Below are 12822 nucleotides of genomic sequence, written 5' to 3'. Positions count from 1 at the left end.
ATAATGCCACCTGGTTATTTTGACATTTAAAACTACACATACACATACACCATATTACAGAAATGCCCTCCATGGGGCAGTACCACTTCCATTGAGATCCACTGGACAGAAGCGTCAGGGGGAGTCTTAAAATGAATTCTGAAGAACTGCTAGGAGTTAGTCAAGTATATAAAAGTGCTCAAAAATTATCTGTTGAATGAATGAAAGAAGCCTGATTTTTCATGCCTATACGCATTTCTTAAAAATTGTTTTGCTAAATTTAAGCCATCTTTTACCACAGATTGAAATAGAATTCCATCTAAGATGTCAGCATGTAAGGTCAAACCCACCAGAGGGCTGCCACGTGCCTCAGAATGGCCAGTGCTTGTTCTGTGGCTCTTTGAGCCACTGGTGCCATCGCACGTCTTGTCTCCTGCACATCCTGAGTCACGGTGGTCGTGTGAGATGGCATTAGGTTTACACACTCCACAGGCTGGTGTTAAAACCGTCATGCTTTTGCTGGTCTGCCTGCTTTGAAGTGAAGTATATGGTTTCTATACATTAGTATTCATTATCAGCCTAGTCTGTCTCTCTTGCTGGTTATTTTTTTTTCAGCTAATTATCGAGTTATCATTGACACACAGCACCAGATAAGTTTAAGGTGTACAGCATAATGATTTGATTTGCACGCATCATGAAATGATTACCACCGTGGATTTAGTGAACATCCAGCATCTCACAGAGATACAAAATTAAAGAAAGAGAAGAAAAAATGTTTTTCCTTGTGATGAGAACTCTTAGGCTTTACTCTCTTAACCTTCACATGTAACCTACAGCGGTGCTCATTATAGTTATCACGTTGTACATCACATCCCTAGTACTTAATTCATCTTATGACTGGAGTTCGTCCCTTTAGACTGCCTTCATCCAATTGCCCATCCCCGCAACCCCCCGCCTCTGGGAACCACAAATCTGATCTCTTTTGCTATGAGTTTGTTTTTGAAGTATGCTTGACCTACAACACTGCTAATTCCCGTCACATGACATAGTGATTCGATATTTCTATACATTTCAAAATGATCACCAGAATAAGTTTAGTTACCATCTCTCACTTCTGGTTCTTTTTCAACAGGATATTGAAGAGACGATGAACACTGCTTTGAATGAACTCCGAGAACTGGAGAGACAGAGTACAGCAAAGCACGCCCCCGATGTGGTGCTGGATACCTTAGAACAAGTGAAAAACTCTCCCACCCCTGCCACGTCCACGGAATCTCTCAGCCCTTTGCACAACGTTGCCCTCAGGAGCTCGGAGCCTCAGATTCGACGCAGCACTAGCTCCTCCAGTGACACAATGAGTACTTTCAAGCCTATGGTGGCGCCCAGAATGGGCGTGCAGCTGAAGCCCCCAGCGCTTCGGCCGAAACCTGCTGTTCTTCCAAAAACAAACCCTACAGTAGGGCCCACCCCACCTTCCCAGGGTCCAGCAGACAAGTCTTGCACAATGTAAAAACCAACTGAGCGAGCATACGGGGAGGTGATTAGAAAGAGAAAACGGATTAGTGACAAAAGTCAACAATCCTTCACTTTCCTTAGTCGTGTGCTTTTAACTGGAGACCCTTTGGCTTTTCTGTGTTCTCGAATGTAATGTCTGAGACTAGCTAAATTAACACGGGCATTTGCATTTTGTAATTTCATCCTTTTTTTTAATAACTGGACATATCCTGTGTCATTTTAAAGACAATAGAAACACTTAGACTTACTTGAAAATCCAATGCTGCACCATTTGTAATGAAGGCATCACCGCTCTGCCCTGCACGTTGCACAGTGCTTCAGGCTTAGTGTAGCCTGGATGAGTCAGAAGCGTCTGAATCCAAAGGCAGGAGGATCTGAGTTCCAGGCCTTGGAATGTAACCAGTGTTGGTCTCTGGCACTCGGGGTAAGGCTGAAAGGTGACAATGGATTGTTTGGTAGCTGACAGTGAGTACCTCTTATTCCATGCAGTGGGGCAGGGGGCTGGCTCTCGCTACAGACTTGCTGTTGTCACAGTGGGGTGTTCCCAGCGCGAGCTGCAGCCCACCGGCTGACTTTCGTAACAGTCGTTTCCCTGGGTCCAGGTGAAAGTCTCAGCGGGAGCGGGTAGAACCTCTGCAGTTACTGCTTGAACTGAACCTGGGAAGGGACAGTCCTCCAGAGCTATTGCTGTGACTCTTTCCCCAAGCCTGATCAGGCCCCGGAGGGTTTCCAAGTCCATCCCCTACGTTCACTGCAGACTAGAACAGTCTAATTTTAAAGACTGTCTGGTTACACTACTCCATGAACCCCTTCAGAGGTCTGTTGTTGCCTAGAAAACAACTTCTAGCTCCCCTAAGCCCCCGTGTCTTCCTCTGTGGCAACGGAAAAAGCAGACAGCGCACAAGTCCTTGGTTCGCCGGCCTTCCCTTCCCCTGACAAGATGACCTGGGTTCCTTTAAACATGCTACAGAGGCCTGATGATCCTAAATTGAATCCCCAGCTCCCCTCGGCATTTGTCTCTTTGAGCTACGGTACTGGCGTAAGAGCCAGAGCAGCCGAGGTGGGACGATGACCTCATGCTTCCAGAACGACTTCCTCCCGGTTGTGCATCCTGGAACCATGGCTTTTTTTGTTTTCTCCATGTGGTCTCTACTACATCACTCACACAGTCAGCCGAACTCCACTGACACCCTCTTTCTCTGACATCCTCACCCACAGACAGTTTTTCTTTAGCCCATATTTATGCTCTGTTTCTCCTCTATCTTAAAAAGCTTGCTTTGAGTTCATTTGTTTTTACTAAGGTACAGATCACCACTGTCCTAACAGCAGCAGCTTATACCATCTGTAAACCTATGAGCATTTTATCTACCCTGTCGTTGAACTTACTGAGGAAGAGTTTTTTTGTTTGTTTTTTGGTTTGGGGGTGTTTTTTGTTTTGTTTTCAGAAAAATGGGTGGCCAGAACTAACCCCTCTGGACCACTTTGATTTCAAACTGGCAGCCAACTGCGTGCCCACCTAAGAGTTACAGTATGGGCTTTGATTTCTCAGCTCATTGGTGAATGCATCAATGTGGAAAAAATGGGGATCTGTACTAAAATCCAGACATTACTTTGATCTCTACCTCAGTTTGCCAGTCTAATCATTCTAATGCAAAGAGAGATGACATTTGTGAGATACTGTTACCTTTCCAAGTCACACTGCTGGTGGCTTGCCTGCAGCCTGATTTCACAAATGGATTAAATAGTGAAAAAAATTATTTCAAATATAATATTTCCAGGTATTGTAAACCTCTGAATTTTTACAACATCCTTCTTGCCCATTTTGAAAAAGAGACCCAGCTCGGCATCTTGTGCAACAGCCCCCCCCCACCCTCTCCCCCTTGAGCTTTAGTGGTCCTTCAGCACCTTTGGGCACCATGGAAACCCAGCCAGGACTGAGCTCTGAATAGCACGAACCCTTTTAAACAAGCTTCCCAAATTTCTAGGAAATTGAAACTTTTAAGATAATCTCCCAGTTCTTTCTAGATTCCACTGTGGTCTCTAATTCTCTGTTGTTAACGGGGAAACAGAAACAGAGAAAAGGGTGGGAGCAATGGGGGAGGAGACTTTAAATCTTTTAGAAATTAAAGAGGATTCTTAAAAACCACTTCCTTATTTGATGGATGAGTAAGATGTTAACAGAGGGCGTCACAAGGGCAGAGGCGTTTTGAACTTACTAATTTTTGAAGGGTTCTTCTACAAGCTTTAACTTTAGCTTTTCAGATCTTACCCCTGCAAACTCATTTCTTCAGACTTCTCCCTGGTAATCCTCCCCAGTGTCTCCTCTCTTTGCTGTTGACACCTGCGATGGAACGAGGACTGCCTTTCCACCCTCCAGATCAGGACTCTGTTGCCTCGCACGGCAGAGGACATGCTGCTCCAGACCTCAGAGCCTCAGAGGCTGTGCCTTCTTCCAGGAAACACTTCCGAATACCCTCCCATCACTCCCTTTCTTTACCTGTCTCTGTCTTTTCTCTCTATAACTCTGTTGTCACCCTGAGGCTTTTTTTTTTTTTTTCCAATTCCCAGGGAAGGATGTGACCTCAGAGTGAGTAAGGACTCACTAATCCTTACTTTGTTTAGTAAAAGCCTTCAGATTCCAAGGATAAGACAAAGTGGCCACTTCACAAAGGATCCAGAATAACACCCAGTAAGTTCCTTAAAAGTTTCAGCAGCTGAGAGGGTTCACCTGTATGTGGGCCTCTTTACCGCCACAGGTGTAGCCCACAGTGGGGAGGTGGGAAGTCACAAGGAATGGGGAGAGAAGAAAGAAAATAAGTCCCTGAGGTGTTATGCCCCAGTTTCAAGGATCTTAACGGTTCATGTGCAGTTTGGGAAGTGGGTCATTTTGATGATGAGTAAATTATGGTTCTACAAAGATTACCTGACTCCACTTACACAAGAATATGTATTCACAGCTGATGTAACTGAATGTTCACGTCCCATCCACAGAACTCACTGAAGTAGATTTACCAAATTGGCCTTTCTGTTTGGGTGGGGATGCTTGGAGTGGGTCGTTAGGATAGAGTGAACGGTTCTTAGTACCTGTTTCCTGATGAGTGTTCTGTAAATTATTCCAATCCATTGAATGGCCCTTTGTAGAGCTCCATGTTCAAGTGTGGCGTAAACACCATTGTTCAACAGTTTTTCACATTTTCACACAATGTAATCTGACTTTGGTGCCCCTTGAGCAATCCATAGAATAATGTACAGCGGGGTCCCACTTCATCTACAGCAATGAACATGAACAGTGATCAATGGATATAGAGCACCAAGGGTCAAATTGTATGAGTTTTCTGTCTGTGTACTTTTGCCATTCCCAAAAATGGGTTTATAATTTAATTAAGAAAAAAGTGGGGGGACATGGTGGTCTCCTTAGCGTTTGGGAATGAAGCATGGCCTCTGGGGTCTGTAAACTGAAGAAACTTTAGTAATCACAGCCTCTGAAATCCAAAGTTAAAGAGCCTGTGGTTCTATTGGGTTCACAAGACTTCAGATTTGGGATGACATTTATTCCTGACCACAGTAGTGAGGGGCCATGAATTCAGGAAATGCGCTTGGGGCTGAGTCTCGCTCTGAGTTACCTGCCACATAGGCCCCAAGGCACGGGCAGCTTAGAAGTGAAGTCTCTTCCCATGTATGAATGAGCTCACGACTGGAGACTGGCCCCTGAGCTAAAAGCCAACCTCCAGCTGGGCTGGGGTGTCAGGCATGGGGCAGGGTGACTGGCACAGCTTTGTTCAAATCAGTAAAAATAAACTGGAAATTGAGCTTTCACTCACCCACCCTAGTATACTTTACAAAACAAAAAAAAGTCTACGTAGTATAATCAAAATGGTACCTGTATCTTAAAATTACGTAGGGAATTTTGTATGCTTAAATAATTGTTCTGGGTTCCATAATGCTTATCTTAGAAACTGTTTAGTAAAAGAAAATATATAAACCGTGCATTTGTGAATGCCCCCCCCTTAGAACATTCATCCAAGTTCAATGTGTTGTGTGATGGTTATTATAGATGTTTGAAGTATAGTAAGTGGCTGTGTGACAGGAGAGACTGCTATTTACCTACTGACTTAAGGGTAACTCCTGCCCACGTAATTAAATCAGTATTGTCCTTTCCTGTCGGTTTGATTAATTGCAGTATTGGTGGCTTCCTGCTTGTGACTGTTACCTGATCGTGTCAATGTACATCCGTAGTATGTACATGTGAAAGTGCCTTTCTATTTTAGAGGAGTTTTAGCCTTGTTCTTTACTGTTGCCCCGCCCACCTCCTCCCCCAAGTGCCACCCCAATTCCTGCATCCACTTGACTGTTTTGAAATTTCCTTCCCTCTCTCCCAGCTGCCTCTCCACCCCCGCACCTTTTCATGCCTCGGTGCTCAGCCTTGTCCTGTCTTGCATTCTTGTCGGTCATGGTCAGGTCATGGTCATCAGACGTGTTGTTTTCCTCTTAGCCGTGACTGTGCCTTTCGTTCCCCACAGTCACTCTCCGGGTCCCCCGCAAATCGCCCCCCTCCCCTCCCCTGCTCACGTGCTGCTGACGGCCATCCTGTTCGCCTCTGCTCTGTACTGCCTCTTCCCATGACATTCCCTCCTCTCTGAGGTGAAAGTAAAGGGGGATGCTTTTCTAGTTCTGGAAGAGAAAAAAAAAAAAAAGTTTTGTTAATCTGTTGTGACAATGCACTTTTATGTATAAGTACTGTACATTTTGGCATGTACCATTCCAGGCTTCAGTATACAGTCAGGTCTGTTCTTCATGGTGTATCTTTATAATAAATAAGATAGTTCTGGCTGCCTTTGTCGGCTTCCGATGGTCTGATTCTCTGCCGTGTTTTCATTCCTTTCTATTTCTAATCACTATTTAACGCCCCCCCCCACCACCAGAGCTGAGTTGCCTTAAATCGTTAAATCGTATGAAACTACCTTTTTTAAAAAAAAAAAAGTTTTCATCTTTGATTTTGGTTTGTGAATTTGAAAATGAGGCCTCATGCACAGGGCCTTGTCCATGAAGCCAGGGTTTTTCAGAGGCATAGTTTGGAGACCCCTCTGTAATAAGAGAGATGGGGCTGGGAGAGTCTTAAGTAAGAGGCTGAGAGAGCACAGTCCTCCTAAACACTCCAGACTGAAATCTTTCCTTTGAGGAGTTTCTGACGTAGTAAACCTTGTCAAGCTGATTTTTGGTTTCATTTGAATCCATTGAAATGCAATCCTTAGGTATAGACTATGTTTAGAATTCCCCCATGTATGGATATTTTATCTTCAAACTTAGCTTTTTTTCCTAACTCTTGAGGACTAGCAATACATAATATAGTTTTGTAAAACTGTATCAGCAATGTGCAGATTGTATCAGCAATATACCAGACTGAATACTGATGAGCTGTAAAAAAAAAAAAAAAAAAAAATTGACATAAATGGAGGGGAAAAAACTTTTATTGAAGCATAAAATACATAGAGAAAAGTACACAAATCATTAGTGTAAGAGATTTCACAAAGTGATACACTAATTTATCCACCCCCCAGATCAAGAAATAGCACATTAACAGCCTCCTAGAAGCTAGGCTTTCAAAGTTATCAACATCCTGACGAATAACACCATAGTTTGGTTTTGCCTGTCATTTTAACTTTCTACAAACAGACTCGCGGTGTGTAGATTTTCTGTCTGGCTTCTTTTCTTGAAATTTATGTTTGGGAGAGTCCATGTTGTTAAATATGACGGTAGTTTTCTACATTTTTCAGGGCTGTATAGAATTCTATATGAATATGTATAGTCTAGTATTTCCTAATTAAACTTTAGGTATTGTATGCATGGCTGTATAGAATTCTATATGAATGTGCTTGGTGTTTTATTTTAGTATTTCCTGATTATACTTTGGGTATTATATGCAGAAATCTTTAAACATGGACAAATTAATTGGAAGAAAAAAAAAAAAAGACCCACCTGTTAAAGGAAATCTTTTCCCCAAACATGATGGAATGACTTTGAACGAAGCCATTGACTGGAACGCCTATCTAAAAGCAGGTAGGTACCCTTTTAGGACCTGAGAGTTGGATTTACAGGCTGCCCCATGGGAACAAATGCCCAAGTCAGACTATAGGATTGTTCCAGGAAAGCCCCACTGTCCTGCATCTCCCTCACTACTATCCGCAAATCCACGAGCCTCCGCCTCTGCCACAACCCTCCCCACGTGCGCCTGTATCCCTCACGCCTGAATTAGAGTCCCACGTGAGTATGGTTGTCAGCTCCCACTGTTCACAGGCCAGCACCCTGTAAGAATATTAGGAAGGCAGGGAAAGGGAGTTTTCCGGCTTCTATCTCGAGTAGTTGGGACTCAAGCAGAAAATTCCCAAACTTGATCTAAAATGCCCAACAGGTCCTGGAAGCCAAAAATTACGGCACATTCTGTGCCATGGGCCATATATCCCCTCTTGGATTTTGGAAAATAGGGTTAAGATACCTTTGAGAAGTAATCATGGTGAGGTTCACCATTCTTCAGTAGACTTCCATCTATATAGTAGATAGAAAACTTGCCTCCTACAGTGAAAAATGGTGATTTTATCAAGATGAGTCCTTAGCAAGAGTGGCCGGAGAGCTGGAACCAGGTTGGATATCAAAATGTGTGTCTGTGTGTTTAAGAGAGAGAGATTGGTCCTCCTGGAGCCCTGAGACAACATTCTTTATTCAACATTAACATCTTGAAGGAAGTTAAGATATTTGCAGTCCAGTTCTGGCGAATAGTGGGTGCCCCCTTCCTACGCATCAGAGTGCGCTCTCTGTCAAGTACACTCCTGGGATGATTGGCTTTCTTTTAGCTGCTTGGGTGTGCAGCTGAAGGGAGGACTACTGATGAATTATCCTCCCAGTGATGATGCACTATACTAATCTTTTGTCTTTGACATATCCAAGGAATCTCTTGTGTAAAAATTGCCTCTCTAAATGAAAGTGAACGATCATGTCTGTAAGCTAGGGGAGAGGGAGGCGTCATCAATAGTCTGGTGGCATATTCGAAATTATACAATGATATGATACTAACTAATTTGAAAATGAGATTTGGCTTTCTAAGCCTTTGATGGATGGACTGCATCCATTTTTTTTTTTTTTTTTAAGGCAACATGGTCAGGATTTCAAATAGAAGGTATGGACCGTGAGCAAAGGATGATTATTGCATTAGTAACTGAATATTAGCAGATGCATTAGGAGAGGAGGGAAAATTTTCAAATACGACAATAGTCTATTATCTGATCCTAATTCAAACTCAGTTACTAGACTTCTACAAATCATCAACCAATGCCTTAATTTCCCAGACAGAAATAATCCACAGCAGCATTTTAGTATATTGTCTTCTAATCCTTACACTATGCTTATTTTTAGTGGAGTTGAATTTATATTGTGCATATAATTGTGTATCCTTGTCAGGTTTTTCTCCCTCGTATCAGTTCTTATTACAAGTCTCAGTAAACATGATTTTTTAAGGACGGCATTAATATTCTAGCATATGAACATACCATAATTTAATCATTTTCCTCTCGGTGAGCCTGTTTGCAGGGTTTTTTTCAACTGAATGTTCTACAGAGCTGTAGTAAGCGGCTCTGTACATAATCACTGTCTGCATTTTGGATCGTTAATTTAGCATTGAATCCAAAAAATGAAATAACTGGGTCAGGGGGTATAAGCATCTCTAAGTTTCATGATAAATGTTGCCAACATGTTTTCCAGAAAGTCTGCACAAATTTACACTACTGCTGGCAAAGTATGAGTACAGAACACAAGCTTACAATACTGTCATTTTGTTTCTTTGCCAATGTAATAGGTAAATGAGAGTTTTGATCCAAATTCTCCAATCTTTGTTCAAGTGCATATCCTCATTTTCAGAGTAGAAATCCCCGGTTTGCTCACCTCTTTGTCCTCAATCTCAGATGTCTCCCTCCCTATCAATTCAGCTGAACATCTGCAGAGATTTTCCCCTAGAGACCTTAAACTCAAGAGACCCAAAAACTAAATCCACTTTCTTGCATTCCAGAACACATTCCATTCCCCTCCACCAACATCCAGTGTTTTACTGATTTTTCTCTCTGATTTCACCTAGTTCTGTGTGCTTCATTTCTTTTTGCCTCAACTATTGCAGTATCTTCCCACATAGTTTTCCTGGGTCCATTGTCTTCCCTTTGCAAGGATTCTCTATACTCACGCTAATCATCTTTCTCTATACTCATTCTCTATACTCACGCTAATCATCTTTAAAAAAACAAAAACGAAAACCATCTAACAAACTAGTGAGTAAAAAATCCAACAAGCAAGCATTGAAAACTTACTATCTACTAGGCATTGTTTTAGACAGGTTACATAAAAATAGCTAATTTGTATTGAGTGCCAGACACCATTATACAAACATTAATTTAATCCTTACAGGAAAGCCAAGAGAAAAAGCTACGACTATTATCATCCTTACAAGCGAGAAAACTAAGCCAGGAGGGGTTAAGAACTTGCTGTGGTCACAGAGCTAGCCATTGGTAGAGCCAGGATTTGATTCTAAGCCACCTGGTCCCAGAGGTTGTGCTTGTAATTACTGCTGCATTCTGACCCCTGTAAGATGCTCACATCACTCCCCTGCTCAAAAACCATATGTGGAAAAAAAAAACCGTATGTGGCTCCCCACTACAGACCCAGAGCTATGTCTCATTCATCTCTGCACCTTCAAACCTAACATATCATTAACTAACAAGACTGAAATGAATGCAGTATCTGCCACGTTGGCGGTCTGCCACTTGCCTTCCTGCCCACCACTTCCTCTCAAGAACCTTTATGCTCAGCCCTATCGGGTTACCTTGCCCTGAATGGGCTGCGCTATAAGCTTCGTCACCGCGGCTCAGGCCATTCCTCAGCCCAACATGTCCCCTGCCTCACTGATATCCGCCTGATGCAATCATTTAAACTTAAAAACCCAGCGGAAATGTTACATCTTACACGAAGAGTTCCCTAAATCTCTCAGCTGGTGTTCACTGCTCCGTCCTCCGTGCTTCCACTGCACTTCACTCTCATTCAGTCAGGCTCTCTTCTGGGCATGTGGCTGTGATCAAGACATACAGGCTTCCTGGTCTCATGAAGTATGGTTCTTAGTTGGATAACAACCAAACAAGCCAACAACTATTCTGGCAAAACAATTTCAGGTGCTGATAACTGCTATGGAAAGTAAAAGTGAAACAGAACAGGGTGATTTACAATGTCTGGGAGGGGGACTTTAGATGGGACAGTTTGAATGTCACCTCTGAGGTGGTAGAATTTGAGCTAAGATCTGAGTGATGAGAAGGAAACAGGCAGGTGAAAAGAAAGAAAAAGACTTGGCCAGGCAGGGGGAACTGCATGGGCCACTGCCCTGTGAAAAGGCCATGCAAGGTTGTTAGGGAGTTAAAGAAGGTCACAATGACTGGAGCAGTGTAAGCAAGAAAAACTGGAGATGGAGATGAAGGCTAAAGAGTGGATAGAGACCAGACTTTGGAGGAGCTTAGAGGCCAAAACAGCATATTTAGATGTCACTCTAAGTGCAAGGAGAGTCACTGGAAGGTTCCAAGCAGGAATGTGACATCATCAATGTTTTAAGAAATTGTTCTACACAAGTACAGTGAGACATCACATAATACCTGTTAGGATGGCCATTGTCGGGGGGAATAAAAACAAGGAAAGAAGGAAGGAAGAAAGAAAATAACAAATGTTGGTGAGGGTGTGGAGAAATTGGAATCTTTGTGCACTGTTGGCAGGAATGTAAAATGGTACAGCTGCTATGGAAAACAGTATGGCATTTCCTTTAAAAAATTAAATATAGAATTATTATATCATCCAGCACTCCCAATTCTGAGTATGTATCCAAAAGAACTGATAACAGAATCTCAAAGAGATATTTGTGCATCACATTCATTGCAGTGTTATTCACAATAGCTAAGGTGTGTGGAAGCAACCTAAATGTCAATCGATATTTGAATGGATAAAGAAGATGTGGTATAAGACCCAAGAAAACCACCTTCCACAGGTTGCACACCCAGCCTGCCCACATCAGTCCAGACCCTATCCTGGGACCAGCTGGGTCCCAGCCCTGCCCACTAGCAGGCCAACACAAGCTTCAGGACACCCCGGAACACACACCCAACTGTGTCAGGAGCCAGCTCCCCCCAACCCCCCTGCCCCTCAGCTATCTGACACCAGCTCTGGGATCCCTGGGCCCTTCAGCCAGATTCCAGGATGTGGCATTCCCTGCCAATACTCCAGCACTAACCCCAGGAACTGGCTTCACCCGCCAGTAGTGGGGGCAACAGCCCCAGAGTCTTCTGGACCCTGATGCCACACACCAGTGAGCCAGCACTAGCCCCAGGGCCCCCTGGGTTTCTGCAGTCAGCCACCTTGTGACCAGGCCCCACTAACCAGCAGCAAACAGCATCTACAGAAGGTAGGCCTGGCAACCAGGTGGGCCAGGGGCCAACAAAGTCTACCAGATCCCCCACATAGTCAGTCTGCCACAACAGAAGGACAAAATCAGGCAACAAAGGACCATCTTCAAACAAAGGAACAAGATAAAATCCCAGAAGAAGAACTAAATGAAGTGGAGATAGGCCATCTACCTGAGAAAGAGTTCAGAGTAATGATCGTAAAGATGATGGCAGAACTCAGGAAAAGAATGGATGCACAGAGATGGAAGTTTTTAAACAAACAGAAAGGATAAAGAACAACCAAGCAGAGATGCAGAATACAATAACTGAAATCAAAAATACACAAGAAGGAATCAATCATTAGTAGACTAAGTGATACAGAGGAGTGGATCAATGAGCTGGAAGACAGAGTAGTGGAAATCACTGCTGCAGAACAGAAAAAAGAATGAAATGAGAGGAGGAACCAAGATGGAGTAGAAGGAAGTGCTCTCACTCCCTCTTGCAAGAACACCAGAATCACAACTAGCTGCTGGACAATCATCAACAGGAAGACACTGGAACTCACCAAAAAAGATACCCCACATCCAAAGACAAAGGAGAAGCCACAATGAGACGGTAGGAGGGGAGCAATCACAGTAAAATCAAATCCCATAACTACTGGGTGTGTGACTCACAGACTGGCAAACACTTATACCACAGAAGTCCACCCACTGGAGTGAAGGTTCTGAGCCCCACGTCAGGCTTCCCAACCTGGGGGTCTGGCAACAGGAGGAGGAATTCCTACAGAATCAGACTTTGAAGCCTAGTGGGAATTGATTGCAGGAATTCCACAGGACTGGGGAAAACAGAGCCTCCACTCTCGGAGGGCACACAC

At 43.4% G+C, this 12822-nt stretch overlaps 1 protein-coding gene across 3 annotated transcripts in view; it reads left to right on the top strand.

Moving 5' to 3' along the window:
* Positions 1-6346, top strand: part of SRGAP1 (SLIT-ROBO Rho GTPase activating protein 1) — a 280242-nt gene extending 273896 nt beyond the window's left edge. For all 3 annotated transcript variants that reach the window (XM_019952249.3, XM_019952248.3, XM_073788417.1), the window contains one exon: positions 1112-6346. In XM_019952249.3, coding sequence (XP_019807808.1) covers positions 1112-1489 — 378 coding nt within the window. In that variant the 3' untranslated portion in view covers positions 1490-6346. The remainder of the gene's footprint in view (positions 1-1111) is intronic.
* The last annotated feature ends 6476 nt before the right edge of the window (positions 6347-12822 follow it).

The sequence above is a fragment of the Tursiops truncatus genome, chromosome 11, assembly GCF_011762595.2.
Source record: "Tursiops truncatus isolate mTurTru1 chromosome 11, mTurTru1.mat.Y, whole genome shotgun sequence".
Taxonomy (NCBI): domain Eukaryota; kingdom Metazoa; phylum Chordata; class Mammalia; order Artiodactyla; family Delphinidae; genus Tursiops; species Tursiops truncatus.
This window is presented reverse-complemented; position numbering and strand designations above follow the sequence as displayed.